The 26,920-nt window shown below is 51.6% G+C and overlaps 1 protein-coding gene across 2 annotated transcripts; it reads right to left on the bottom strand.

Annotated features, from left to right (window-relative positions):
• Positions 1-1,582: 1,582 nt before the first annotated feature.
• LOC120384551 (plasmolipin) lies at positions 1,583-26,435 on the bottom strand. Of its 2 annotated transcripts, none has more exons than XM_039503408.1 (4): positions 26,288-26,435; positions 7,764-7,937; positions 4,653-4,772; positions 1,583-1,977 (listed from the first exon to the last, which is right to left on the bottom strand). In XM_039503408.1, the coding sequence occupies exons 1-4, from the start codon at positions 26,429-26,431 to the stop codon at positions 1,870-1,872; spliced, it is 546 nt and encodes a 181-aa protein (XP_039359342.1). In that variant the 5' UTR covers positions 26,432-26,435; the 3' UTR covers positions 1,583-1,869. The 2 variants fall into 2 exon arrangements, with proteins under 2 accessions (XP_039359342.1, XP_039359344.1); XM_039503410.1 differs by lacking the exon at positions 26,288-26,435 and adding an exon at positions 25,599-25,688.
• Between the last annotated feature and the right edge of the window lie 485 nt (positions 26,436-26,920).

Raw genomic sequence — 26,920 nt, 5'->3', positions numbered from 1 at the left:
TCCTGAAACTTGGAATCAGTTTAGCGCTGGAGTCAACTGCATATAGAAGAATGACAGAGCTTGGTCTAAACAGGTAGGAAAATAATGTTTAGCTCTTTTCCCTGTAAGTGAGAGAGTAGCCCAAACTATATTTAAGCTTTTAAAAAACCTTGCACAAGCAAAGCATATCAAAGGAAAGCCAGGATGATGTCGGTATCTGATTGGCTACCAATGCCATTTTCAGGATTTCCTTCTCTCCCACTTCCACAAATCCCTTAAAGACTGGCCACATCCCCTGCTGGTGTGAATTGGCAAAGCTCCATTTAAGTCAATGGAACTACTGCAGTTTCCCCATCTGGAGCTCTGGTCTCATGTCTTCATTGCCAGATCACCCACCATGTTACCTTTTTTGGAGATCACCTCCAGCTGGGGGGCTGCAGCTTAATGATCTGAATCTTCTCCCCAGTTCCGTGGGACCAGATTTCACCCAAAATATTGACATCCGTGGCAAAACTTCAGTGGGGCCAGGCTTTCACCTTCTCTGTCTAAGGTAGGAAGCGTGACAAACCTGTGCCTTAACTCTAAATTTAAATATTAAAGCAGCATTGGGCAAACCCAATGCATTTGATAGCCATACACTTGGGACCAGATTCTGTGGGTGTGGGGCAGTCTTGGTGGCCTGCAATATACAGGAGGTCAACAAGATGATCTAGTGGGCTCCTCTGGCCTTCAACGCTAAGATGCCCTTACTCGTGGTGAGTACTACAATACTATGCAAGTGAATCTCTCTGCTTTCCATTTGGCACAAAGTTTTACCTTACAATGGTTTTTTCAGGAAGGAAGCAAATTTCTACTAAAAACTTCCTTGATCAACTGTTGGGTTTAGAAAGATTTTTATTTATAATATACAACTTGTACTTCAAATTTTAGAAATCAATAAAATAACGGTTGCAATCTCGTACCATTGCCTAACTTCCATTCCCACAACTCCACCCTTGCTCCGACCGAAGAGTTAATTTTACATTATTTACAGTAGAGCTGCAAGTGGCTGGGGGAGGAGTCTTGGTTTGTTTTTTAGTGAATTTAGTGCCAGTGAAATGTGCTGGATTGGCCGGCCTGGGTGACTGAAGTCTTCTGGATGGCAGAACTGCTGCACCCTAGGGAGGCCACGGATACGCTTCCCGTAAGCCAGTGGTTCTCAACCAGGGGTCCGGAGCCCCCGGGGGGCTGTGAGCAGATTTCAGGCGCTTTGCCAAGCAGGGCCAATGTTAGATTCTCTGGGGTCCAGGACAGAAAGCCGAAGTCCTGCTGTGAAGGGCTGAAGCCCGCGGCCCTGAGCCCTGCCACCCGGGGCTGAAACCGAAACCTGAGCAGCTTAGCTTTGCAGGGCCCCTGTGGCGTGGCGCCCTGGCCCCTGCTTGCTATCCCCCTAACGCCAGCCCTGGCTTTTATATGCAGAAAAACAGTTGTTGGGGCACTGGTGGGCCGTGGAGTTTTTATAGCATGTTGGGGGGAAGGCAGGGGAGGGCTCAGCAAGAAGAAGGTTGAGGACCCCAGCCCTAAGCTACTTTGACATGAAGAGACCAATTCCAGGGACTCCAGTCTCCCAAGTCAGTCTTTCACCACACCAGGGATGCCAATTGTGGTGGGTTTTGGGCCATGGACACTTATCCACTGTAAGCTGCATTAAAAGACCACGTGTCAGTCCTCACGTAGGCCACCAAGCAGCTATTGGCTGGTCATGGCTTTCAGCCACTACTGACCTAGGTCAATCTGAATGAGAGGCCTAGTGATGAGAGGCTTCCTCGCTCAATGCAAATCCAGTGAGCCCTCCCACCCCTACCCCATCAACTGTAAACTGTCTTCAGGAGACCCAGGCCTTAGGGGTGGTTAGTCAGTCACTTGACTGGTTGCTGCATTGCTGCCAAATCCTTTCCATGCCTGGAAGCTGAAGAAAGTGCTCGCCCCGTAGGCTATCATCACAACGCAGGCAAAGAACTGAAAGAGAGAGCAACACGACAAAGCTCGGTTAGTTTTTCTGCAGCAGAGTATTAACGCTTGATGCTAACGCTGCCCAGCACAGGGCTTAGCTAAGTGAGTGCCATGGATTCTAGCAGAGCAGCAGCTGCCCAATAAATGCCTGGTCTGATGGATGCTTGGTTTAGGGCAAATCCAGACAGGCATCTTGCCTCGGCACAAAAGGCAGGGATGGGCTCTATCAGTGGGTCCTATTCCTGCCTCTGCCACTGACTCACTGTAGGAGCCCAGGCAAGTTACTTAACACAGTGTCAACTTCCCCCTGCTGTGAAAGGGGAATCGTGTGTTTCAATATTTCACCTAAAGGAGTCGGTGGGGCTCCATCCATTCCTATCCATAAAATGCAGGGATACCATCCAATTTAAACATGCAAAGAATTTTTAAGAGTCAATCTTACAATGCAAAGATCCTTTTAAAGAGCAGGAACCTGTGTCCCTCTACCAGACTTCATCTAGTGGTACTGCCTACATGCGTGGCACAGGTAAGAAACAGGAGCTACTGAGCGTGACTGAAAGCTGCTTATTTTGATACCAGATCCACAAAGGGCCCATCAATGAGAATTAGGCACCTAAATACCTTTGAGGGTCTGGGCCAAAGTTCTCAAACACAAGTGAGACCCCTTGAGAAATGGCCATTCCTGGAGCTGAGATTACTGGCTGGGTGGGGCTGAAAGGCCCTTCTGAAGAGTCCATCAGGATGCCCCTCTAACTAGCTATAACAGAGTGGTTTAAAGCCTTTAATAATCTCATGCACGATGGCCAAGCAGGGTTCTACCAGCGTTTGGCTGGCCATGGCAATGAAACCTATCAGAGTTAGGAGGCGGATGGTCTTTCCCAAGGTGGGGACGTAAGCTAGACAATAGTGTTGCCTAGGCTCTTAGGCTGCAGCATGATTTTCGATCATGTTTTGGCCCCCGCATGCTGAGCAACCCATTTTTTTTCCAAGAGTAAAATGGGGCAGGAGAAAGTGGCAGCTGTGGGAGAAGCAGGAGGACGTGAGGCTGAGCCTTGGGAGAGGAGAGCTGGGTGCAGGAGGACTCGGGAGCGAGAGGCCAGCTGCGCTGCATGGCTGCAGCTGGGTAACCCAGCCAAACAGGCGAGGGCCTGGCAGGCATGTCTCACGGTTAGTTATGTAGCTGTAGTACCTGCCTAGTGAGCTAGGCATGGTCCAAGCCCATGAGACAACCTGCTCATTGCCCTGAAGAGCTTAGTCTTTAAGACAACAGATGAAGCATTGAGGGAAAGTAAAACCCATCGCAGCATGATTGGGGGGGTGGGATGGTCTTGTTTGGATTTATTTTTTTATAGTTTTTGCATGAACTTTTCCTCAGCTGCTCTCCTAGTGAAGCAATATTAGCTGACCGATTTCTTGTAGGCATCACAGCAGAAGTTGGGCTTGAGCAGGAATTTTCAGGAGAGGCTAGTGACCTGGTGTATCAGCCTGGGGAGAGGGGGCTGTGGGTAGGCAGCAGAATGCAGGACAGCACAGAAACAGCTGTGGGAGAATTGGACAGAGCAAGAAGGCTGGCATTTTGCAGGGGAATGGGTGGGGAATAGTGCAGTAGGGGGGAGCTGTGTTTTGCCAGCAGAGTAGAGGATTGGCCAGCAGGAGGAGATGCTGCAGAGCTGGGGTAGAGGGTCATCTCTGTGTGCTCGGGGGGAAACTGAAAGCCGTTGTTCTTTGAGCTGATTCTGAGACGCCACTAAAATGGAACTAAAGGTTTCACCGGGTTCATTAACTCATTGGTGACACCAGCAGCATGGGTGGGGCCTTATGTCCCCACCCGCACTGCACAGACCCTGTGTTGACACTAAAATCGCTCTGAGGAAGCAGGTCTTGCTAGAAAGGTGCTAGCAGTTTCCCTGGCTTGTGGAGAGGGGATTTTACAGTGACTGCTCTCCTGTACCTTGAAAACAGCCTCTCACTGGAGAGCCGAGCGTGCTGGCAACAGACTGTGGAGGGAACGCACCAGCCAGGTAACACGTCTCTGAACCAACAGTCCTGTCGAGCTGGGTCACTGGTAAAAGTCATTTGGTCTCTACGGCCAGAGTTTGGTTACGAACGGCAGCTCACGTCCACCTAGCTCTGTGTCTACATATCAGCGTCGTTCCTGCCGATGTCAGTCGCACCCTACACCGACCTAATGACTCCACCTCCATGAGAGGTACAGACGAACGGCCCTGCTGGGTCAGACCAAGGGTCCATCTAGCCCACTGTCCTGTCTTCCGACAGTGGCCAGGGCCAGGTGCCCCAGAGGGAATGAACAGAACAGAATCATCGAGTGATCCATCCCCTGTCGCCCATTCCCAGCTTCTGGCAAACAGAGGCTAGGGACACCTAGCGCTTAGGTCAATGTAGTTAGGGCGACGCAGTGTCCCCAGCACCGGGCAGTCGGGGTTCCGGGTGGGAGCTCCCCCATAATGCCCCTGTTCAGTCGGTGTGATGCACTCCACCCGCGAAGGAGGGCAGGGTGGACATGAAAAAACACAGTAATTACTGCGGTGGCTGCAAGTCGACCCTAATGTAGGATGACTTAATTGTGTAGCATGGACAAGGCCTAGGTGAACACAGCCCCATCCAGAAGGGTCCCAGGGCAGAGACACACAGGAAAAGCAGGGGCCGCATTCGATACTTACTGATGCAGCTGCTCTTTTATTGTAGTCTCCAGGCAGCCGGATTCGAGACTGAACGGCAGCGGAGCACGTAATAAACGCAGTCACGTACAGGACAGTCGCAGCCGCGTTGAATATCACTAACTAGGGAAAGAAAGGGCTGTTTTATGACAAAGGGACCAATCTGTTTCCTTTTCTTCCTGTTACTTGTTTATCTGTCACTCTGATTTGCTCAGACGTGTCTGAAAACCAGGCCCCTTTCAGATGTCTCAAATGGGGCACCCAAAATGACTGGTCCCTTCTGAAAATGTGACACACACACACAATATTAATTCATTGGGCTCCACCCCTAGCAGTACCCCCTGGCAGAGAGGAGTTTAGCAAAGATCTCGGGTTGGACAAACCCATTCTCATGCAGACAGGCAAGACCTGGTTTCCCCACCTCTCTCCTGTGAGTTTGCAAATGGTATCAGAAAGCCCAGGCCCAGCACAAGGAGCATTGTGTTATAGCACAGTTGGATGCCTATGACTTAATTAACACCCCTTAAAAGTGAGCACTGCTGACTGCTTCACTTCTGATGGCCATACCAGAAACATGCTGCCTTTCCCTTTGAAAAGGTGAGGAAGAAGCATGACGTTTTGAGTAGGTCCATAGAATATGCAGTAGATGTTCTCCTGATGACACAAATAGCTGAAGGGTGCTGTTTTCTTTGAACAACAGGTGTCAGGTGGGTTGTGTGCACACTCAGGTTATGCAAATGCATCCAGCACTTGTGCTCACCCTGCTGATTTGCAATAGCAAACAAAGCATGCACTACATCAGCAGTTCTCAAGCAGGGCGGCTGGGGGGTCCACCAAGCGGGGCCGGCATTAGACTCACTGGGCCCAGGACAGAAAGCCAAAGCCATGACACCCCGAGCACCACCACCTGGATCTGAAGCCAAAGCCTGAGCAGCTTAGCTTCATGGGGCTCCCTGTGAGGTGGGCCCTGGGCAACTGCCCTGCTTGCTACCCCCCAGTACAGGCCCTGGCTTTTATATGCAGAGAAACTGTTGTTGTGGCACAGGCGGGCCATGGAGTTTTTATAGCATGTTGGAGGGGCCTCAGAAAGAAAAAGGTTGAGAGCCCCTGCACTAAATCATGCCGGAAGTGTTTGAAAAATCTGGCTGTAGGGTTAAAGTCATATTTATAATTGCATCTGGACTTCTGCAGTGTGATCTGTGGAATCCCATAGACATATTGCAGCTTTGGGGGGGTTCTTAAAAGCCCCATGACTCAGTGACACGGACAGAAGAAAACTAAACAGCTAGCGAAGAGAGAATTTGTGCATGAGGTTGGCGAACATGACGAAGACACTGCATCACTGGTACTAACAGAACCACTGTGGAGTAAGCAGCGCCTCTGCAGGTAATTAACCGGACAGCATATCTTTCCCATTTCGCTTATGGCGTTGCCCAGGGAACCCGCCTGGCGTTCTGCAGAGAGGAGCACTCGCTCCGTGCCTGATATGGGCCAGTCCAATTCACTCCTGGGCTCTGCAGCCCTTTTTTTTAACTACTGCAAGGACGTGTTATTCTGCCTTTGTTAATTCTGGGGCCCAATCCTGCATTCCTTGCATCATCAACACTCCCACTCCAATTCCAGGGCGTTTTCATGATGCCAAGAATGTAGACGTGAGCTGTTAGTGGGTTACTGCCTTTGTTTAAAAAGCCCGTCCAGACATATAAAAAGTGGAGTCAGGCCTCTCCTTTGTCAGGGCACCGTCTGTGCCTCCATGCTGGTCTCTACAGTGGTCTAGTTCCACTGCTATATTTGCCTTGATTGTGAACAGTCCATCAACTCCCACAACTAAGAGGGTTGCAACACAAAGAGTTGCTTTTGCCTAGATTCTACAGGTGCTGCTGTGGGGGGGCTGCTGCACCCCCTGGCTTGAAGGTGTCTCCATCATATGCAGGGTTTACAGTTTGGGTCAATGACTCTCAGCCTCCCCCACTGTACAAATCGTTCCAGCACCTACCAGATTCCTGACATGAAAGCTGGATGCAGAGGTTGAAGGTTAATCCCTAATATTGCTCTGAGGCCTAACCCACAGCCTGTTCGGGCCAAAATTCAAAGAACTCCAGTAACGCTGGTGTAAACTCACAGCCATCTCATTAAAACCAGCTGAGTTATTTAATGTTTATTGAAGCCTCACCAATCACAATGTGCCCTTTACTTTCCACTGCAAAAGGCTTTTTAGAAGCCTAGTGAAATGTGCCTATTCCCTGCAAAACTTTATCCTTTCCTAGGCCTGGTTTAAAACTAGAACATTTGCACTGGTGTCATTCAATTGCTATAGTTTCACCAGTACAGACCATTAACAACGATGCATTTATGTGAGTTTAGCTTAAGCTAAACTGCTACACATGTGGCTTAAACCTTTGTACGTGCAGCACCATTAGAGGTGGGATTGGTGTGACTAAACTGATTAACTTGTGCACGTTTTCTAATACACACAAGCCCCTGTTTGGTAACCTTGTGCCGGATCCCCCTCAGTGGTATACAGTGATATAAAGCAGGTGTGAGTTCAGTGCAGCTGCACCTGGTTTGTATTAATGGCATTACACGAGTGTGAAACTGGCACCGGAGAGGACAGTGAGGCCCATTGTGTTTTGAAGGAAGCTGAATTTAGCGTTAATTTCAATGCAAGTTAGAGTGCATGGAGGTTTATACTCAAAATGTAAGTCAACCCAGCCACGTCGCTCAGGGGTGTGAAAAGTCCACATGGTGAGTGAGGTAGTTAAGCTGACCCTCAGTGTAGGCAGCCATAGGTTGATAGAAGAAGTCGCCCATCAACCTAGCGACCACCTCTTGGGGAGCTGGATTATTAATTACACAGATGGGAGAACTCCTCCCATCTCTCTAGTGAAGGGCTAGAGGGACACTTTTCATATGGCTTTTTAAAAGCAATGTCTCAGTAATTGATGGGTCCAGTTAAAATCAAATAACATTATGAGATACAGGTATGTTGGATGCAGAAAACGTTCTAAGTTTGATTCTGACAGGGTACATCTAATTGTCAGCCCCATGAAACATTTAATGTGGAATGATTTCCCCTGTGAAATACACCATTTATCTGCAGCTACAGGGACTTACCACAACAGACCAGGGGATCATGTAGAGCTTCATCTGAAGCTGCAGTAGATACATCACAAACAGAATGACTGTTACCAGCCAGAAAAAGACGGCTACAAACATCACCCAGCCATATGCGGGAATGGGTTGGTAATATGTACTGGCAATGAGAGCCCACACCAGCAAGCCAAGCACCTGTGGAACAGAAAGGAAAAAGTGGTTAATAGGAAGGAAACAAAGAAATCTTTACAATTCTTCTTTCAGGGAGATTTGCCATTGATATGAAGGGGAGCAGGATCCAGCCCTCAGTTAATGAGCATTCATTGTTTGCAAGTGCTTCCTGCTTAAGCTTTGTAGATATATATCTGGAATGTCAAGCCTACACTTTCCCTGGCTTTAGCTGGAAAATTCTTTTGAGACCTCAGATCTGGTTTATTTAATGGGATGGGGATGTTGACTCCTTAACAAAGAGATCTTTTCTCCCAACTGTTTGTTTAAGCATTTGAGTTAAATGATGTATTAACAAAAAACAAACTAGACAAATGGCTTTCAGCAGTCTGCATGTAAATCCCTTCCCCTCTCAATTAATCAGGTTTAATTGCCCGGTAACTGTGATGTGATATAATCATACAAGTTGTCCATAGAGTTTTTCAGGAAGACCTCAATATCTAATGTAAAAATCAAGCATGAAAGAAAACCATTTGAGCCCTTATTCAGATATCACAATGAAGCTAAAATGGCACAAAACTCTCAATTTCTCCTCCTTTCCAGGTTACTGTTAACATTTCTTTCAGGGGGATGGAATCTGTTGTCAATCCTGTGGCTCGTTTTAGAGGCTGGAATCTCTAGTGAGGTGTGTTGGGTTGATCTGACCCCAGGGAAGGTAGGTGGCATGATCACTGTGTGAAATCAAGCCCTGCAATGGGCATGGCACTTTCCCACGGTCTCTTCCCCACTTGGGTTTCTCATAACTATTTATAGACAGTGACAGTGATTACTTAAACGTGCAGGGGTTGGCTGGGTGCTTTAATGAAAGGAGTTCCCTCCAGCCCTGTACGGTTGGCCTCCTTGCTTTTTTTCTGTCAATGACCTTGAGATTCCCTCGTGTTATTGATCAGTGTTACTCATCAGAATAATGACTAGTCATAACGGCTGATATTGACATAACACAGGGATCAGCAACCTTTCAGAAGTGGTGTGCCGAGTCTTCATTCATTCACTCTAATTTAAGGTTTTGCGTGCTGGTAATACATTTTAACATTCTTAGAAGGGCTCTTTCTATAATATATAACTGAACTATTGTTGCATGTAAAGTAAATAAGGTTTTTAAAATGTTTAAGAAGCTTCATTTAAAATTAAATTAAAACACAGAGCCCCCCTGAACCGGTGGCCAGGACCCAGGCAGTGTGAGTGCCACTGAAAATCAGCTCGCGTGCCGCCTTCGGCACATGTGCCATAGGTTGCCTATCCCTGACATAACACTTCATAGCCAGTGATCTTAACCTACCCTCACCAAGCTGGTCCCATGCCCCACCTGCTCTCATTTTCCTCTTCTGACAGTGTACCCCTAAGGCTTTATGGGGGGGTGTGCTCATAAATGTATGTATGATATAACTGGAATAGGGTTTTGCTACATATGCCATGTACGTATCTGTGTAAAGGTTATGATCTACTGGTTATGTTCATGCTAGTTGTATGCAGACACCATTTGCGTATTCAAAGGTATGAACATTGGCTGTATAATTGCTTGATTTCTAAATAGCCTTAGTTAGAACATTTGGTCACTTCCTGGGAAAGGAATGTGCAAGTTAAGTGCTCAATCAGGAAGCACTTAACAGACAAAAGAGCTTGGAAGACTCCAATCCACATAAGAAGTCTACCTGAGGATGTTCAAGGTAGCATGTGGGTAATGGCTGCTACCTGCAAGTCCTGAGTCATGCATGGGCATGTGACTTGCCCATGTGATTCGGAATCTCCATTTTGCGACTGGATTCTACACAGGGTGAGGAGGGGGTCTCCACCCACAAGAGAAAGTCTATTTAAACCCCTGGGAGACCCCTCCATTTGGTCTTCAGCTGGCTAAAGAAGGAGCCTCTCCACCTCCCCAAGATACTTGAAGGAAACTGGAACAAAGGACAGTAACTACAGGAAGTGTGAGTGATTGCTGGACCCAGGCTAAAAGGAGATTAGTCTGGGGAGCATTCTGGAACTGGTGAGGATCCTATCTGTATTTAGTTTGATTAGATATCGATTTGCACATCTTATTTTATTTTGCTTGGTGACTTACTTTGTTCTGTCTGTTACTACTTGGAACCACTTAAATCCTAGTTTCTGTATTTAATAAAATCACTTTTTACTTATTAATTAACCCAGAGTCTGTATTAATACCTGGGGCGGGGGGAGGAGGGGGGGTAAAACAGCTGTGCATCTCTCTCTATCAGTGTTATAGAGGGCGAACAATTGATGAGTTTACCCTGCACAAGCTTTATACAGGGTAAAACGGATTTATTTGGGTTTAGACCCCATTGGGAGTTGGGCATCTGAGTGCTAAAGACAAGCACGCTTCTGTGAGCTGTTTTCAGGTAAACCTGCAGCTCTGGGGCAAGTAATTCAGACCCTGGGTCTGTGCTGGAGCAGACGGGAGTGTCTGGCTCAGCAAGACAGGGTGCTGGAGTCCTGAGCTGGCAGCGAAGGCAGGAGCAGAGGTAGTCTTAGCACATCAGTTGGCAGCTCCCAGGGGGGTTTCTGTGATCCAACCCGTCACACCCCTCTCAATCCCTCTATTCTTCTCAAGCCTCCGTCCTGGTTCTTTTCCCCAGTCTCAGCTTCATACCGTCCCATAGGACTTAGAACAGTCAGTCCCTCTCCCCTCAACAACCCTCTCTCTCCTCCTCCAAATTCCTCCTTAACGCCAGCGTCTTCTCCATCTCCCATCCTGCTTTTCTCTCAGCACGAGGAATCCTCACCTCCTCCCTCTCCTTGACCTGCTGTCTTGTGCGTGTGGCTTGTCTGACTTGGCTTGGAAGCTCCTTGGGGCAGTGGGGGTATCTTACCCGAGCGTACCATGTAAACACAGGTGCATCGGCTCTGGGGAGGGGAAGGGTGAGCCTAAGGCACTGCAGGAATCCCCTCTGAAGTGCCGGGAGGCAGGCAGGAGCTTGTCCGAGAGGTTTGCACAGTAAACGGTGTGGAGCTCGGCAGGAGGGGAAGACTATGAAAACACGGGCTGTATAAGGAAAGGGCCCCGTGGTGGGGTGAGCTCCACCCACTGGGCCCACCCAGCCCTTGCATGGCTAATCAGCAAACAGGAGCTTTGGACCAGAGGTAGCTTGGCTGGAGAGGGGCTCACCTGTGCAGGACTAGGCCCGGCCTATAAAGCCAGGAACAGGCCGCAGGCAGGGCTGCTGGTCCTTGGGAAGAGGGATGGTGTTTGGGGGCTGCAGGGAGCTAGTCTGGAGGAGCTGGTGCACCCCAGAGAGAGAAGGGGAACCAGAGGGTAGGACGCAGCGCAGAGAAGGGGCCGTGAGGGCTGAGCGAGGAAAGCCCAGAACCGCTGAGCAGAGGGTCCCTGGACTGGAACCCGGAGACGAGGGCAGAGCCGGTTTCCCCTACCAGCGACCGAGGGCGAGGCAGCGAATGGGAAGACTGCCTAGGACCACTGACGGACTGTACCCCGAAGGGGGCAAACCGAGCGACCTGGCTGGAGGGCTAAATCATGGAGGAGACGCTGAGGGTCCTGGAGTGAGAGAGGAGCTGCAGACCAGAGGGCGAGGCAGAGGGAAGGGGGCGTCTGCCTTGAGAACTAATCCCCTGAGTGACCAGGAGGAGGCGCCAGACCAGCAGTGAGTGGAGCACCCCATGACAGGCCCTCAAACAAATCACTCTTCACATGGGCCTCCCCACACCAAGGGAGCAGGCCAGGATCATTCCCCTGGGGCGGAGAGGGTTGAGACCGTACCTATGCCAGGCAGTAATTTACTGACTGAATCTGCATTGTTTATAAGCAAAGGGTGAACTGGCTTAAATGTGACTATGGCCAGGGGCCACACCTCTCTAACTAGAGCTGGTTCTCAAGTCAATTTAGTTAAAACTGGGACAACTTTTTCTGCTTGGGAATTGGCGTAAAATGAGGAAGGGGCCGGGAGATCTCAGCTCAGCGATGTCTCCTGCCTAGATGCCGCGGTGAAAGGCACGTTAGAAATGCAGAAGAAGGGACGAAATGGGGGTCCTTGGCAGAAAGCTGGGGGTGGGGTGAGGGGCTGAGGGTGCCGCTGGCTGAGAAAACACCCCTGTGTGTAGTTACGTCTCGGGAGAAACCCAGTGATGCTGCAGCCCCATGACAGTGTTTCCGTCACACCACTGGGAACATTGTATTTGTCGTTTTGTCTCTTCCTGCAGCTTTCGCTTATTGCAGCCCGGTTCCCTTCTAGAACTTCTGTCTTCATGGCGGCTGCTTTCCTTTGCCAGCCCCGCCCCCCCCAAGGTCCCTACAGTTCCTTTGCCACTCTTTGTTTGGAAAGATGTACCAGAATCAGGTCCCGAGTCCGCGCTGTACCCCGGAAGCAGCCAGCAGCAGGTCCAGCTCCTAGGCGGAGGCGCAGCAGGCAGCTCTGCGCGCTGCTCTCACCCACAGCCACTGCCCCTGCAGCCAATGGGAGTGCGGAGCCGGTGCTCAGGGCAGGGGCAGCGCACGGAGCCCCATGGGGCCCTCCCCACCCTCCACCTAGGAACTGGACCTGCTGACCACTTCCAGGGCGCAGCGCAGAGCCAGAGCAGGTAGGAACTAGCCTGCCTTAGCTCCGCAGCACTGCTGACCAGACTTTGAATGGCCTGGTCAGCGGTGCTCCGGTCGAAAACCAGACGCTTGGTCACCCTACATGCAGGAGTCACTACAGGCTGCACTCGACCCAGGCCTGCCTTGATGAGTAACCAGAGCAGGAATGAACAATACATATAGCAAAGCCCCTGACAATCAAACAGCCTGTTGGAAGCCAGAGGTGTAACGGGGGGCTGGAGAGTGTGCCCAGGATAGGGAGATAGTGTTGTCTAGTGGTGAGGGCATCAGACTAGGCCTCAGGAGACTAGAGTTCTTCTCCCATCTCTGCCACTGACTCAATGGGACCCTAACAAGTCAGTCACTTCACTTCTCTGTGCCTCAGTTTCCCCCCGTAAAATGGAGCTAGCAGTGCTTGGCCACGCTGAGATCTATGGGTGCCGAGCGCTCAGAATTGTTTCGATTTCAGTACAGCCCCAGGGGGAGAATTCCAAAGGCCCTGCCTCCCCACCAGCTGAGCTCTTCTATCTGGGGGGAAGGCAGCAGCTCTGCTCCTGCCCTGTGTCCTGTCACTGAGCTCAGCTGAAGCTGGTTTCCCCCTGGTCGCTTGGCTCAGTTTGATTTAGGGCTTTATACGCTAAACTAACACCTTGCCCCACTTTTGTTTAAATGACACTCTTGAGACCTCAGTAAATATAGTCATGAAGCAATGAAAGGCCGGTGGAACACACAGGCGCTATAATAGCCAGTCAAACATTAGTCACGCTCGTCACTCACTGAATAATAGAGGAGGAGGAACAGAAGGGGGGACCGTAAGACCTGGGTTGAAGAAGGGGTGAGTAAAACATACGCTGTAGAGGAGGAGCCCTCCATGCACAATGAAAAGCTCTTCATTAGCTTTTAATCTAGACACACCTGCCTGACAAGCTGTTTCACTGACGGGCCTGATCCAATCGTTCATGCAGGATTTTGAATCTACTTGCCGGTGAGTTATGATTCTGTCAGCAGTCGCCGTACTTCCTGGGGTCTCTTCCTGGCTCTGCCACCGACCTGCTGAGGGACCTTGGGTGAGTCACAGCCCCGCTCTGTGCCTCAGTTTCCCCTTCCACTTTTTTTTTTATTTAGATGTCAACCTCTTTGGGACAGGGACAGGGCATGTACAGCACCTTGCACTATTATTATGCTCTGTATTACCACAGTGCCTAAGAGCCCTAAGCATGGCCCAAGAGCCCATTGTGCGAGGTGCTGTACAAACAGAGAATCCACTGTTTTTTGTTCTAGGCATTACTGTAACACAAATAATAGCTTCTACTTATCCGCCTTTGCCATGCTTTGGCGAGCTCTCCTTGACCTCCCTCACGTAATCGACACAGCTGAGCGCTGCTGCCTGTTGGGCAGGGTGATGACAGTCTCCTAATTCATTTATTGATCATGGCCTCTCTGAGCACTGCCTTTCTCTGAGCACTGTGAGTTTGTACTCACTCCCTCTGCTCTCCGCCCCAGGACTGGCTCTAGGCACCAGCAAAGCAAGCACGGTGCTTGTTGCGGCACATTTCCAGGGGCCACATTCCAGCCATGCTTTTTTTTCGGGGCAGTTGCGCTCTCGGAGCTGCGCCACTTAGACGGGGTGAAGGCGCCATGCCCCTGGCTGCAGCGGGGAGCCCCAGCCCCGGGATACTGAGCTGCCAGCGCCCAGTGCTACCTGGGGAGGAGAGGGTGAGTCCTGCCGGGGAGCTGGCGCTGCGCCGCCTCATCTGTGCACTGGCTGCTGCGCTGCCTTGTGCCACCCCTTATAGCGGGGTCTCTCCGCGCGGCCGGGCAGGGGAGGGGGTAAAGCCCCTGCAGGCGCTGGGAGAAGGTGACATCACTTCCAGCCCCACCTGAGCTTGAGGCAGCAAAAAACCTCGAGCTGGCCCTGCTCAGCCCCCTCTGTAGTGTGAGCAACCCCAGCTCTCAAGGCTGAAAGCGAGTCACTCTGGACATTTGCTTTCTGGCCTTGCTGAGAGCTCAGTCCACATCGAAGCAGTAAGAGAATTAGAGACCTGATTCTCCTCTCTTACACCAGTTTACACCATTCAGCTTCAGCGGAATTACTCTCGGTTTACACCAATGCAGGAGAATCAGGCTTTGTGTTGACAGAGGAAATTCTGGTTGATTTTTTTTTTAAACTCAATTTCTTAATTAAAACTCCAAATTTGTAAAACCAAACAGGGTTGTGCCAGCCAGTACTGGGCCAGGAGCCCTCCCGGGGGATGCGGAGACCGCCCTAGCGATGGCATACTTCCCTCTGAGCCAGGACTGAACCAGTGCCCCAGCGCTGGGCGGCAGGGCACTGCTGCTGGCGTGCACTACCCACCGTGCTGGGGCATTGGTTCTGTACCAACCAGTCTTCAGGGGAAATGCCAAACCAAGGTCCTGGATCTTCAGTGAGCACAAGCGGCCCACAGCACTCTTTTTGCAAGAGTTGGGGGTGCCAATCATGTGCCCTAGCTATGTCACAGGGTGAGTAAATCAATGATGTTCCCGGCCCGCTGTCTGAATTCCAACTCTCCCCTACCCCCGCTGTTTCACAGAGAGACATTATTTAGCCCTTCTCCTTCCTTTAAACTTATAAAAACCCACTGTCACTGACTAGAACAGCTGCTGTGTTTCCACCCCAGAACTAGCTGCATTTCTTACTTGCACCATCTGTAAAGCACATGGGATTCCTTCACTCAGGAGGATGGGCACGATAGAGAGCGAAGGACTAAGGACTATGTTTGAAGGAAATGCTACTGATGAGGACTTACTGGGTCATTAGCTTAACGTGAGGGTGAGCTATTCTGCACCGTTGATTTCAATGCCAAATCAGGCCCTATAGGTCTTTGCTGCGAGATCTGACAGATGAGCCCAAACCGCAGATCTGAACTCGCCGAAACTTTAGGACGGCTCTGGCCTTCCCGGGGGGGCTCGTTGTTAAGACATTATGCCGAATATTCCGGCTAAATGTTCCTTTTCACAATTTCATCCCATCGCTCGCCCTAATTACAGCCCCAGGCGTCTGCCTAAAGAATCCTCCCCCCTCTCCCCCCGCATCTGCATCGGGCCTGCGACTCTGTTACAATGGTGACGTTTGCCACGCCCCAGTATCTGCCTCGTCACTGGGGGGCATCTCCGTGCGTCAGCCCCAGCCTCAGCGATTTCTGTCCTTATTGCCCTGCTGGGCTCCGGCCTGAGCAATACCCCACCTGGGGACCTGCAGCCTGTTTCCATTGTTATCCCTGCGCCAGCTCGCTCCGCCCCTCCCCCGCCAGGAAACAGGAGCCCTCTCTGGGGACCCGGGTCCCATTGTCTTCCCCTGCCCCCTCCTCCACACCTGGCGAGGCCTGGGAGCTCACCAGCTGCCTCCTGCTCCTTTGTCCAAGTTGGCTCAGTCTCTGCAGGGTCTCCACTGTGCCTTCCTTCAGCTCTCTAAAGAGCGAGAGCTCCCAGGCCCCGCTGCCTGACTGGAGAAGCTGTCTGCTCGTTGCTTATCCTCACACCCAGCTCCTACATACATGTGCATGCGTGCATACAACAGGCAGGCACTCCTACATCTGTGTTCACATGCATCCACACCCACTCCCATCTCGGCAGGCACTGGAGCTATTTTTGAGGGCGGAGGACCCACAAAGCTGAGGCTGGGGAGCAGCAAAGTAGGGGGGCCCTGCTTTCTTCTCCCCCTCCTCCTTGCAGGAGGCTCTCAGGGAGATGTAGCGTAGCTGAGACCAGGAGGTGGGAGTGGGGAAGAAGGGACAAGCCGCTTCTCCTCCCTTCCAGCAGCTAGAGGTGGGAGTGGAGCTTCCCGTTTCTCTGACCCCTCCTAGCCAGAGGCTAATCCTGCAGCTGGTGCCGCAAAGCAAAGCGGTGGAATTTCCAGCACGCCCCCTGCTCTCCGCTCCAGGTGGTGGTTGGGCCGTTGTGCGTCCAGCCTGGCCATTGTCTCCAGGCCTCGCTGGTGGCAGCTAGGGTTGCCAACCCTCCAGGTTTGTCCTCGAGCCTCCAGGAGTGCCCGGGAGGCTCCCGGAATTAAAGATTAATTTTAAAGATCACATGTGATGAAACCTCCGGGAATACGTCCAACCAAAACTGGCAACCTTCAGTGCAGCACCTGCCCCATCCCCCTGGCAGATTTGTCAGGGCAACCGATTCTTCTCCTCTGCCTGAGAGACGGGTGGTGCCGCCAGCTGAACTTTCTTCTCTCGGGGAACCCTCAGGGAGTGCCACACGCCCAGGCTGCCCCTCCGTGGAGCAATGCTCCTTAGCCCCCCACGTGACCTCAGCAACAAACCCCACTGCACGTGGGGATGGGCTCCCTGCGGGGCCTGCTGCCTTATCGGACTCGTAGCCCCAGCCTCCGCAGCGCGTTTTCCTCCCCTTTGGTACCCCGGACGCTCAGCAGCCCTGTGAGTCCCGTCTGCCAGCCAGGTACCAGAGAACAAACGCATCTTGGGAGCTCCCTGGTCTGGAAGGGCCCTGGGCGCTGCAGGCCGGCAGCAACCAAGGCTCAGCTGGGAGGTGTTTATAGACAAACTCCTGGGGGAGTTTGTTCCGGCTGATTTAATAACACGCACACACACACACACTCCACCCAGGCTCAGTGCTTAAAGGCACATTTTCCCATCCTCCCCACACCCCTTCACCAATACCAGAGTTTGTTTCCCTCCCGCCCCGGTCAGAAAGTAATGGATTAACTTTCCTTCCCACTGCACGTTCTTATAACTGATCTTCGGAAGAGGCTTTTGACCTACTTACGCTGTGTTATCTGCAGCGTGGGTCCCAGGATATGAGAGACAAGGTGGGTGAGGCCATATCTTTTCCACCCCCTATGACGTCACCCACCTTGCCTCTCGGTTATCTGATATTCAGAGCCCTGGTTCCCCACAATAATTACCCCACCCCAGTCACACCAGAAAGTTCAGCATGATTTAACACCTGCTTTGCCTGGGGCAGCGCCTAGCAAACTACTGATAAAGCAGCAGCTGATTAGGCCATTCACTGCACAGAAAGTGATCAGATGCTCCACCCAGGCCTGTGCTGCTGCCAGGCACTCAGTGCAATCTCAGAACTAACAGAGGTGAGGCAAACGGAAGTGCCTTTGCTCACCCAGTTTGTTTTTAGCACCTAGAATGAAGAGGCCCTCATTGAGGCAGGGTTGTTCAGTGGGTAGGCACTTGGCCTTGGAATTGGGAGGCCTGGGTTCTGTTCCTGACTCTGCCACTGACCTACTCTGTGACTTTGGGCAAGTCACTTTGCACTTTTGGGCAACCCCTTCCCACCCCCACCCCCCACTTGTCTAGGTCTTTGGGATAGGAAGTCTCGCTTGCTGTGTGACTGTACAGTGCCTAACACAATTAGGTTCTGATCTTGATAGGGTTCGGCGCTGCTGGAGAACAATCAAGAAGAACGATATAATAACTTTCTAATGCCAAATCGTGAGATCCTTATTTAACTTTTCACGCATTCCGTCTTTAGGATTGGGCCCTAAAATTAGAGGTGGAAAAGGTCCTCCAATCCATCTCCCTGCCAGTGCAGGATTGTTCCTAACTTTGGGTTCCAGAGCCTTGTCCAACTTGGTCTTAAATGTCCCAGATGAATAGGGGCTTCCATTTCTTCCTTGGGAGGCTCTTTGTTCAGACATTATGCCTAATAGTCAGCCTAAATTTTCCTGTTCACTATTTCATCCCTTCGCATTGATAAAGCTGTTCATGGCATCCAAGAAGAATCTGGCAAAGTACTTTGAGCCAAATTCAGACCTTGGTATCAACGCATGGTCAGTACTGGCCTCCCGGCCACTGCACGTGAGAACACGAGATCTGAACTTGGCCATGTGTCCGTTGCATTTGGAGGACTGGCTAAATGAGCGCAGCAGATCCAGCTAGCGAAGAATGGCTGGAAGGAGCAGATTATTTCCATGGAGCAGGGAGTGCCAGGCAAGATGCTAAAGGCCTACATAGAATCCCTGCTATGCCAAACCAGAGAGCAATGCTAGGTGCCGGGCTGTGAGTTAAATGGTTCATGCAGGTGTTATCTTGGGCTGGCGGGAGGAGGTTGGCTTTCAGAGATGGCATCCAGCACAAACCAGGCCCTAATATCAAACCATTTGAAGGCTCAACTTTCTCACTTAGGTTGACCGATTTAATCGGGTGGATCCTAATGCCCAGCGGGGATATTTCCCGCACCAGATCCCTTTGCACAGCTCCATCTTTGCTGAGTGATAACAATATTTAATTGCATGATCCACTGTTTATTATTCAACTCAATGACTATTACATCATTCTGGGGCTGCATTATTCATTCCGGAGACAGGCCTGAGCAGCAAAGTTTGGACCAGACTATTCCCAAAGTTCGGGCACGTTTGGCTCCTGGGTATTGGATCAGCCCATATGCGAGATAGGGGGCAGCTGTGCAGTATGGATCCAGATGGGAACTTTCCCTGCGTTAGGCCCGGCAGGGTCCTGATTCAGACTCGTCTCTGGTTCTGAGATAACTGGGTCTGACGGACGACTCTACATCCATTGACACAGAGGAGAATGATCCTTTGAAAGCAGCTGGCTGGGGCCTTGATTTATCACCACGGATGCTACGTAAGTCTTCATTGCTTATTGTCCAGAAAGAAACACCAGAACACAAAAGTCATTGTCCTTCTGGAGTACAAAGGCCCTGGTCTCGCCTCGGTCTGGACAATGCCTTCTTTTTTTCACATCAATTTCCAACACTCGTGATTGCAAAATATGCATTAGAAAAAAATCCCTCACAAAGAGTTCAGGAAGCAGGAGACGCTACAGAACAGTTGTCGAGCTTCGTGTAAGCTCCACCTCTAGCCTACCTTCTTCACGACGTCTCGGAACTGTGGCCTCTACCTATGGCTGCTGCCTTTTAAACGCTGGCCACTAAGACCAAACCGCAATGCCAGATGGGCACATTTTGTGTTGCAGCCTCTTGGCACAGTGCCAGTGTGATGTCAGCCCAGGATGACGTTCCGTGGGCACCAAAAATGGTTTGGGGACCTGATGTTCTAAAACATGGTGATGAAGTTGGGCACGAAGCAAGCACCTGATTTAACAGAGAAGCACCAGGACTGGGCTTGCGCACTGAGCATTGGCACGCACAGTTTCTGTGATTGCACACGCAAATCAGGCCCGGCATTGCGTGCACACTTTTGCATGCACAATTCTGTGGACACATGTTAGAAAATCAGGCCCTTTATGCTTCTGGAAACCTAGATTCAGGGCATCCGCCATATGTGCTGGACTGCTGCCCTAGGGAGATTCTCTCCCTGCTACTCCCATTGTTTGAACTGCATCGGCATTTCATCACAAAATCAAAACTTGGTTCCAATTTACTGAAGGCTCCCTCCAGGTCTTAAGGTTTTCTGGGAGCTGTTATACGGTTTACATTAGACCCGGGAGTAACCTGTGGTTTGTGTGTGATCCTTCTTGCTGATTTTGACCAAACTTTACTCTGAGATCGGGGGGAGGAGAACAAATCCCCCATGGATACAATACAAATAAAATACTCCAGATTTAAGCCTCGTGGTCCTTATGGCCCAGTCATGCTCCCGCTGACTTCACTGGGGCAGGATCTGGCCTTTGTTTCTTAATCACGTGCTGCTTGGGGTGTTGGTGCTTAGTACAATCTGTGTATCTCGGTTCTGGCTTTGGTTGGGCCTCCCTTGAATGTTTTCCTTGGCTAAAGAGCTTGTGTCTTACACCGGTCACTCCTCCACCTTGGGCTGGGATCGTAAACTAAGCAGCATGGGGCCGGGTGAGTGGTTTGATAGGAGGCTGACAAGGAAACTAGGGAGAGGTGTTACTAGGGAGGCAAATCTTTTCCCTTCTAATGCAGCACTGGAGCAATGCCCCTAACTGGTGTGAAAAGCTGTGTGCCATTGAAGGTGCTGTTTTGTGAATGAGATAGAAGACTGAGGCCCTGACCGCTTGTGCGGATTAAAGATCACATGGCATTTTTGTTACTATAATGGGGCTAATGACCAGGGGCGGCTCTAGGCATTTTGCTGCCCCAAGCACGGCTGGCAGGCTGCCTTCAATGGCTGGTCCCGCGAGTTGCGGGAGGTCCGCCGAAGCCGTGGGACCAGTGGACCCTCCGCAGGCATGCCGCCGAAGGCAGCCTGCCTGCCGCCCTCGCTGCGACCGGCAGAGCGCCCCCAGTGGCTTGCCACCCCAAGCACGTGCTTGGCATGCTGGTGCTTGGAGCCGCCCCTGCTAATGACAAACACCTAGATTTGATTGAAGTCCTAGCCAACTTCCAGTTTACCTAATTTCATTTTGCCTGCTTAAAATTGCCCTTCTCCTATCAATTGGATAACTACTGCTTCTTTACTTCCTATCCTCAACTACTGTGTAGAATTACTGCACGCTATTGCACAGCTGCCACATTCCACTGCAGAGGTGGTTGCATTTTGTTGGTGAGCAAATAGTTCTTGTCTGGGGCCCGCAAACCACTTTGGAATCCTCCTGTTTGACAAGTTCCTGAGAAAGCAGGGTCGCTCCAGTTCGCTCTGTATTCCAGACCCCCTCACAATCTGGTTTCATTGGTGCCACTCAAGAAAGAGATCTCGGCATCATTGTGGATAGTTCTCTGAAACCATCCACTCAATGTGCAGCGGCACTCAAAAAACCAAACAATGTTGGGAATCATTAGGGAAGGGACAGAGAAGATCCTATTGCCTCTATATAAATCCATGGTACACCCACATCTTGAATACTGCATGCAGGTGTGGTCACTCCAACTCAAAAAAGATATACTGGACTTGGAAAAGGTTCAGAAAAGGGCAACAAAAATGAGTAGGGGTTTGGCTATTAGCAGGATGGGTAAGGAATGGTGTCCCTAGCCTCTGTTTGTCGGAGGGTGGTGTGAAAGTAGAATGAATTATATTGTAAAAATAGAATGGATTAAAGAAATGCTGTGTGTACCTTTAAGCAGAAATAAAAAATGTTGAAATACAGGTGTCAGGAAAAGAAACATTACGGCATAAACAATGAGTCCACTTAAGCTAATGGTGAAACATTAAGCGGAGATTGGTAAAAGTTAGTAAGGAAATTAACGATGTATGTCTAGCCTCAGGTAAACGTGTCAGTTCTGCTTTCTTTGTCCTCTTGTTAAGTTCGCACCCTTTTTATCTGTATAAATAAGGTAGTGTGGGTCTTGGAGAGCAGTCACATTATCTGGGTGTATTAGCAGCGCGCTGTGCTAATAAAACCAGGGGTGAAAGTAACTCACAGGACTTACCGGTACGGCTGGAGTCCTGGAGGGTGTGTGGCCTCATCCGGAAGAGGCAGGGAGTCCCAGGGCCTTTAAATCACCCAGGGGGCTCCCAGCTGCAGAGGCGGCTGGTAGCCCCTGGGGCGAACTAAAGGGCTCGAGGCTCCAGCCACCGTGGAGCTCCAGGCCCTTTAAATGCCAGCCCCAGCCCGCCCGAGTTCCCCGCCTCCCGGCCCTGCCCGGCCGCTGTGGAGGGCCGGGGCCAGAATTTAAAGGGCTCCTCCAGGCTCCCTGCCACAGCGGGAAGCTCGGAGGAGCCCTTTAAATGCCAACCCCTGCCCGGCTGCCAGAGCTTCGGGCTGGGATTTAAAGGGCTTGGGTCTCCCCGCAGAGCCCTTCAAATCCCAGCCAGAGAAGCCGATGCGGTCCGGCACGGTGCACTGGCTTACTTTCACCTCTGAATAAAACAGAGTGGTCTAACAAATTGTGAGTCCTGAGTCTGACTTTAACAGTGGAGATGGATGGCAGACAGGATGTCGGTAGACAGGATACTGGGCTAGATGGACCTTTGGTCTGACCCAGTATGGCTGTTCTTATGTTCTTATGAATGGCTTCCGTATGAGGAGAGATTAACAAGACTGGGACTTTTCAGCTTAGAAAAGAGATGACTAATGGGGGAAGAGGATAGAGGTCTATAAAATCTTGGCTGGTGTGGAGAAAGTAAATCAGGAAGTGTTATTTACTCCTCCTCATAACACAAGAACCCTAGGGGTTATCAAATGAAATGGATAGGCAGCCGGTTTAAAACAAACAAAAGGAAGTATTTCTTCACACAACGCACAGTCAACCTGTGGAATTGTTTGCCACAGGATGTTGTGAAGGCCAAGACCATAAGAGGGTTTAAAAAAGAACTAGATAAGTTCCTGGAGGACAGGTCCGTCAATGGCTATTAGCCAGGATGGGCAGGGATGGTGTCCCTAGTCTCTGTTTGCCAGAAGCTGGGAATGAGCGACAGGGGATGGATCACTTGAGGATTCCCTGTTCTGTTCATTCCCTCTGGGGCACCTGGCCTTGGCCACTGTCGGAAGACAGGATACTGGGCTAGATGGACCTTTGGCCTGACCCAAGCTGGCTGTTCTTATGGGGCTATGGCACAGACAGTGTGGCTATGGCTGACTGTGAGAGAGGCTCTCCTAGCTATGGGTACAGGTAAGGAGTCCAGGCTTGGTATCTCAGGTCTGCAATGCCCTGGACCATGTCATTTTCTTGCCTCTCCTCTGGCACCAGCATGGTCTGAGAGCAGTGGCCTTACAAAGGGCTTGCACTGTTCTCTCTGTGAGGACCTGGTGGGAACTGTCCTCCCCTCAGTCCCCAGTACCGTTCCATGTGTATGTACAGCCCCTGGGAGGGCAGGGAGTGGGGGGGGTCCCTTTTCACGGAATCCCAGCACCGCAGGCTCTGTTTTCCCCAGGGTGGGGGTGAGGATGAGAGCAAAGTGGCTGCAGCTCAGTCCACTCAGGATGGAAGTGACGCTGATTGGCAGGGGCAAGCACTGCAGGGAACGTGGGCGGGCTGAGCCTGCACCCGCTCTTGGAAGTCTATTACCTTCACGTTTCCGATACAGCCCACAGCCAAGATACTTACTCAGCCCATCATTGCTCAGACACTCCCAGGCATGGGCAAGGAATGATCTAAGGTTGGCCAGGAATCTGCAGACCCTCCTCTGGGAGATGGGCCTTGTCACAGCGGTCCTGGCCTCTACCCCTCCTCACTAGAGTATTGCCACTCCCTCTATTTGGTGTTACCTTGGAAGAGCATTCACAAGTTGCTGTTGAAGGTACACATGGATACTTCGTTACACTGATAATCTGCTCAGCATTCCACACTGGCTACCTGTTCACTCCTGGGTGCCGATAAAGGGGCTAGTTTTGATCTTCCAAGCCCTGAATGGTCTAGGATCCAGCTTAGTAAAATAAAAACCAGCAGCATCTGCTAGTGCCAGGGAATTGGAAAGTAAAAGTGACTCATCTAGTTCCGTTTGGGGCTGGGGGGTGCGTGGTGGAATAGACTCCGTGGGTGAGCAAGTAATAAAAAAAATCATCTGAGGTGGTCACAGGGCCAAGGAATCATTTTAATGGATGGGTTTTTATCCTGACAATTTCCCCTGGCGTTTAAAGAGTCCTAGGCTCCCAGATCCTAGGAAAGGGAACTGATTCACATATCTGAGTGGGTAGAAAGACTGGGAGGAAGGGGCACTGGCAGAGGTATTAGACTGAATGGGGGTGTGATGTGACCTCTAAACACTACAGCCCTCTTTCAGATTAAGAGAAGCTCATACTTCCTCTCACAAAGATCTTCCAAAGGTGTTTCTTGATCTAACTCCATGTCAGATTGTCAAGGAACCGAGTGTAATTTAGTACCTGTTTAATGGAGTTTCTTATGCCATTTAGAGTGATCTTCATTACTATAGGAGGTGAATATTATCAGCATGAAATCTCTTTAAAGCTTTATCTCTTATTCCGCATGATATGCTTTTCTTCCGGCTGCTGATCTTTCAGTACAAAATGTACGTGTGATTTGGTGGTGATGTAGGGAGCAAACAAGCTCTTTTGTCATATTATGAGACTGTACACTTTAAAAAAAAAAGGGTCCTTCATGTTTGTCTCTAATTTGGTCACAGTGGCTGGTACTTTATAAAGACTCCAGTGTCTATTTTCCATGGGAAGCCAACCGGAGCAATTCTCTGTTTCAAGGTTCTCCAGCTACCACCATATTCCGGCTACTGCTCTCCTCATGTAGAGACTCTGAACACTGAAACGTGCTTTGAAGCAGGAGACAGCTGAATGTCTGGTTGGAGGTGCTATTACCCAGGGCCGGCTCCAGGCCCCAGCACGCCAAGTGCGTGCTTGGGACGGCATGCCGCGGGGGGCTCTCTGCTGGTCACTGGGAGGGCGGCAGGCGGCTCCGGTGGACGTGCCTGCGGAGGGTCCGCTGGTCCCGCGGCTCCGGTGGACCTCCCGCAGGCATGCCTGCGGATGCTCCACCGGAGCCGCGGGACCAGTGGACCCTCCACAGGCACATCTGCAGGAGGTCCACTGGAGCCACGGGACCAGCGACCGCCAGAGCTCCCCCTGTGGCGTGCCGCCCTGCTTGGGGCGGTGAAATTGCTAGAGCCGCCCCTGCTGCTACCCATAACCCCTCCTCCGCTCCAAAGGGCAAAGGTCGCAGAATGTGTTACTAGGGTACCTGTTCCACTGCTTTGCAACCAGCTACGTGTGGTTAATTTTAGTTAATCAACTGACCTGATTGACTAAACAACCTTTCATGCTTCTCAATCAGAATGCAACCCAGAGGTGGTGCATGAAAATAACCAGTTCACAGCACACTGGGTCATTATGTAACACCATGATAATATGCTGGGCTCAAGTTTTCCTCTGTTACACTGTTGCAACTCCGGCCTGGAGCAGTGAAATCTTGGTTCTGTTTTCACTTGAACTCGTGTAAACCAGCAGTAACTTGCTGAAGTCGGTGGAGTTACATTAGTGTAAAACAAGCACCAATTAGATCAGCATCAGGCCCACAATTTTTCTAAGGCGTTCAGCTGTTCTCACTGCGATTTTACTACAGTGCAGTGCCACTGACCTCACTGGACTTACTCCGGATTCACACCATGAGCGGGGAATCAAGCCATTCATACTTTTATAGACTCTTCTCCCATCATTACATGTCAAACCACACATCTAATTCTGTCAAGCTTTAAAAATACCCCTAGTACGCTGCCCTCTAACTATTACCTATTTAACAAACAAACAACAGTCTGGCCCAGCCTGTGCACTTACCTTGCTGTAACTGGTCGAGGTTGGGGCCACTGAGTTTGCTCGTTTCCCTAATGCAATCATGGAGCTGTAAAACTCTCCAGTGCACGGAAGGGCTGGGTATTTGTGCCCCCACCTCTAGGCGTTTGTTCAAACTTTGTTTTGAAATGAGGGCAGAAATGGCCCATTTTTAGAATGTCAAGAGTTGTCCCCAGAAAAGGGGGACTCTGGGTCAAGTGACACCCTGGTGGTTGGGTGCCCCCTGGAAGCACCTGAGTCACAAAGGCTGCAGCAGCCCCAGGCTCAGGCGTGTCTCCCCCAGCAGCGGCTCCGCTCCTGCAGCTCCTACACCCCGGGGAGGCACAGAAGCTCCCTGGTGAATTTCACCATCGAAACCAAGGCTGCCGGCGGGGAGGGGAGGCGGTGAAAGTGACCAGACAGGCGGGCAGGGGGCTGAGAGCGGGGGGCTCCCAGCCCCAGGGACTGGGATCTGTTTGCAGCCCCGGCTCCCTGCACAACACGTCGGGCTGGAGGAGGGGGGGGGGTCAGGGCGTTCGCACAAAGGGCTGGAGGGAATGAGGTGGGGGTTGGCCCCACACACCAGGTGCCTCGTACCTGTGTCTGGCGGGGGGGGGGTGTCAAAGCTGAGCCCCCCCCACCTCCCTCCTGGGGGAGCAGCCCCCTTGCCAGCCCCTCCGGTGCCGGGTACTCACCAGCTCCACCATCATGAGCAGCCCGAGGAAGGAGCGGAGGAAGCCGCGATCCAGGGCGAGGTTGGGGAGCGCGCTGCGGGCCGGGCCGTGCGCCCCCGCCGGGGTGCTGGTCTGGGTGCGGACTTTGGCTGGGAACTCGGCCATGGCGCTGGGGCGGCCCCGATCCTGCAGCCGCGGGCTCAGGCGCTGGCCGCGCTCCTCGCCGGCCTCGGGCAGGCACCAGCGGGGCGGGGACCCGGGGACCCGGTGACAGGAGCCAGCCAGCCGCGGGCCCGCAGCGCCAGGCAACCAGTCTCCCGCCCGCCGGCCGGCCGGGAGATTAACCCCTTCGCTGCCGCCGGAGCCGGGCTGCCCGGAGGTGTCGCAGCCGGAGCTCGCGGGCCGGGCCGGGCTGTCGGGCGGCGAGGGGGTGGGGGGGGGGGGGAATTTGTGCTGGAAGGAGGGTGCCAGCGCCGGGGAGCCAAGAGTATCCCACAGCCACCCCGGGAGCTGCCGCCTCTGGGACTCGCTGCAGGGAGCCTAGCGGCGCCTCTGTCTCGGGGTGACCGGACAGCAAGTGGGAAAAATCGGGGTGTGTGTGTGGGGGGAATAGGAGCCTATAGAAGAAAAAGACCCCAAAATCAGGACTGTCCC

The sequence above is a fragment of the Mauremys reevesii genome, linkage group 16 (genome assembly GCF_016161935.1).
Source record: "Mauremys reevesii isolate NIE-2019 linkage group 16, ASM1616193v1, whole genome shotgun sequence".
In the NCBI taxonomy this organism is placed as follows: Eukaryota; Metazoa; Chordata; order Testudines; family Geoemydidae; genus Mauremys; species Mauremys reevesii.
The sequence above is the reverse complement of the archived record's forward strand: the minus strand, read 5'-3'. Positions and strand labels throughout refer to the sequence as shown.

What these genes read in the sequence shown, in the direction of transcription:
- LOC120384551 (XM_039503408.1), bottom strand. Translation starts at nt 26,431, where the DNA reads ATGGCCGAGTTCCCAGCCAAAGTCCGCACCCAGACCAGCACCCCGGCG. An exon ending in TGCTCATGATGGTGGAGCTG is followed by an intron (nt 7,938 to 26,287) that starts GTGAGTACCCGG and finishes TCTGTTCCACAG; the next exon opens with GTGCTTGGCTTGCTGGTGTG. An exon ending in ATAAAAGAGCAGCTGCATCA is followed by an intron (nt 1,978 to 4,652) that starts GTAAGTATCGAA and finishes TCTCTCTTTCAG; the next exon opens with TTCTTTGCCTGCGTTGTGAT.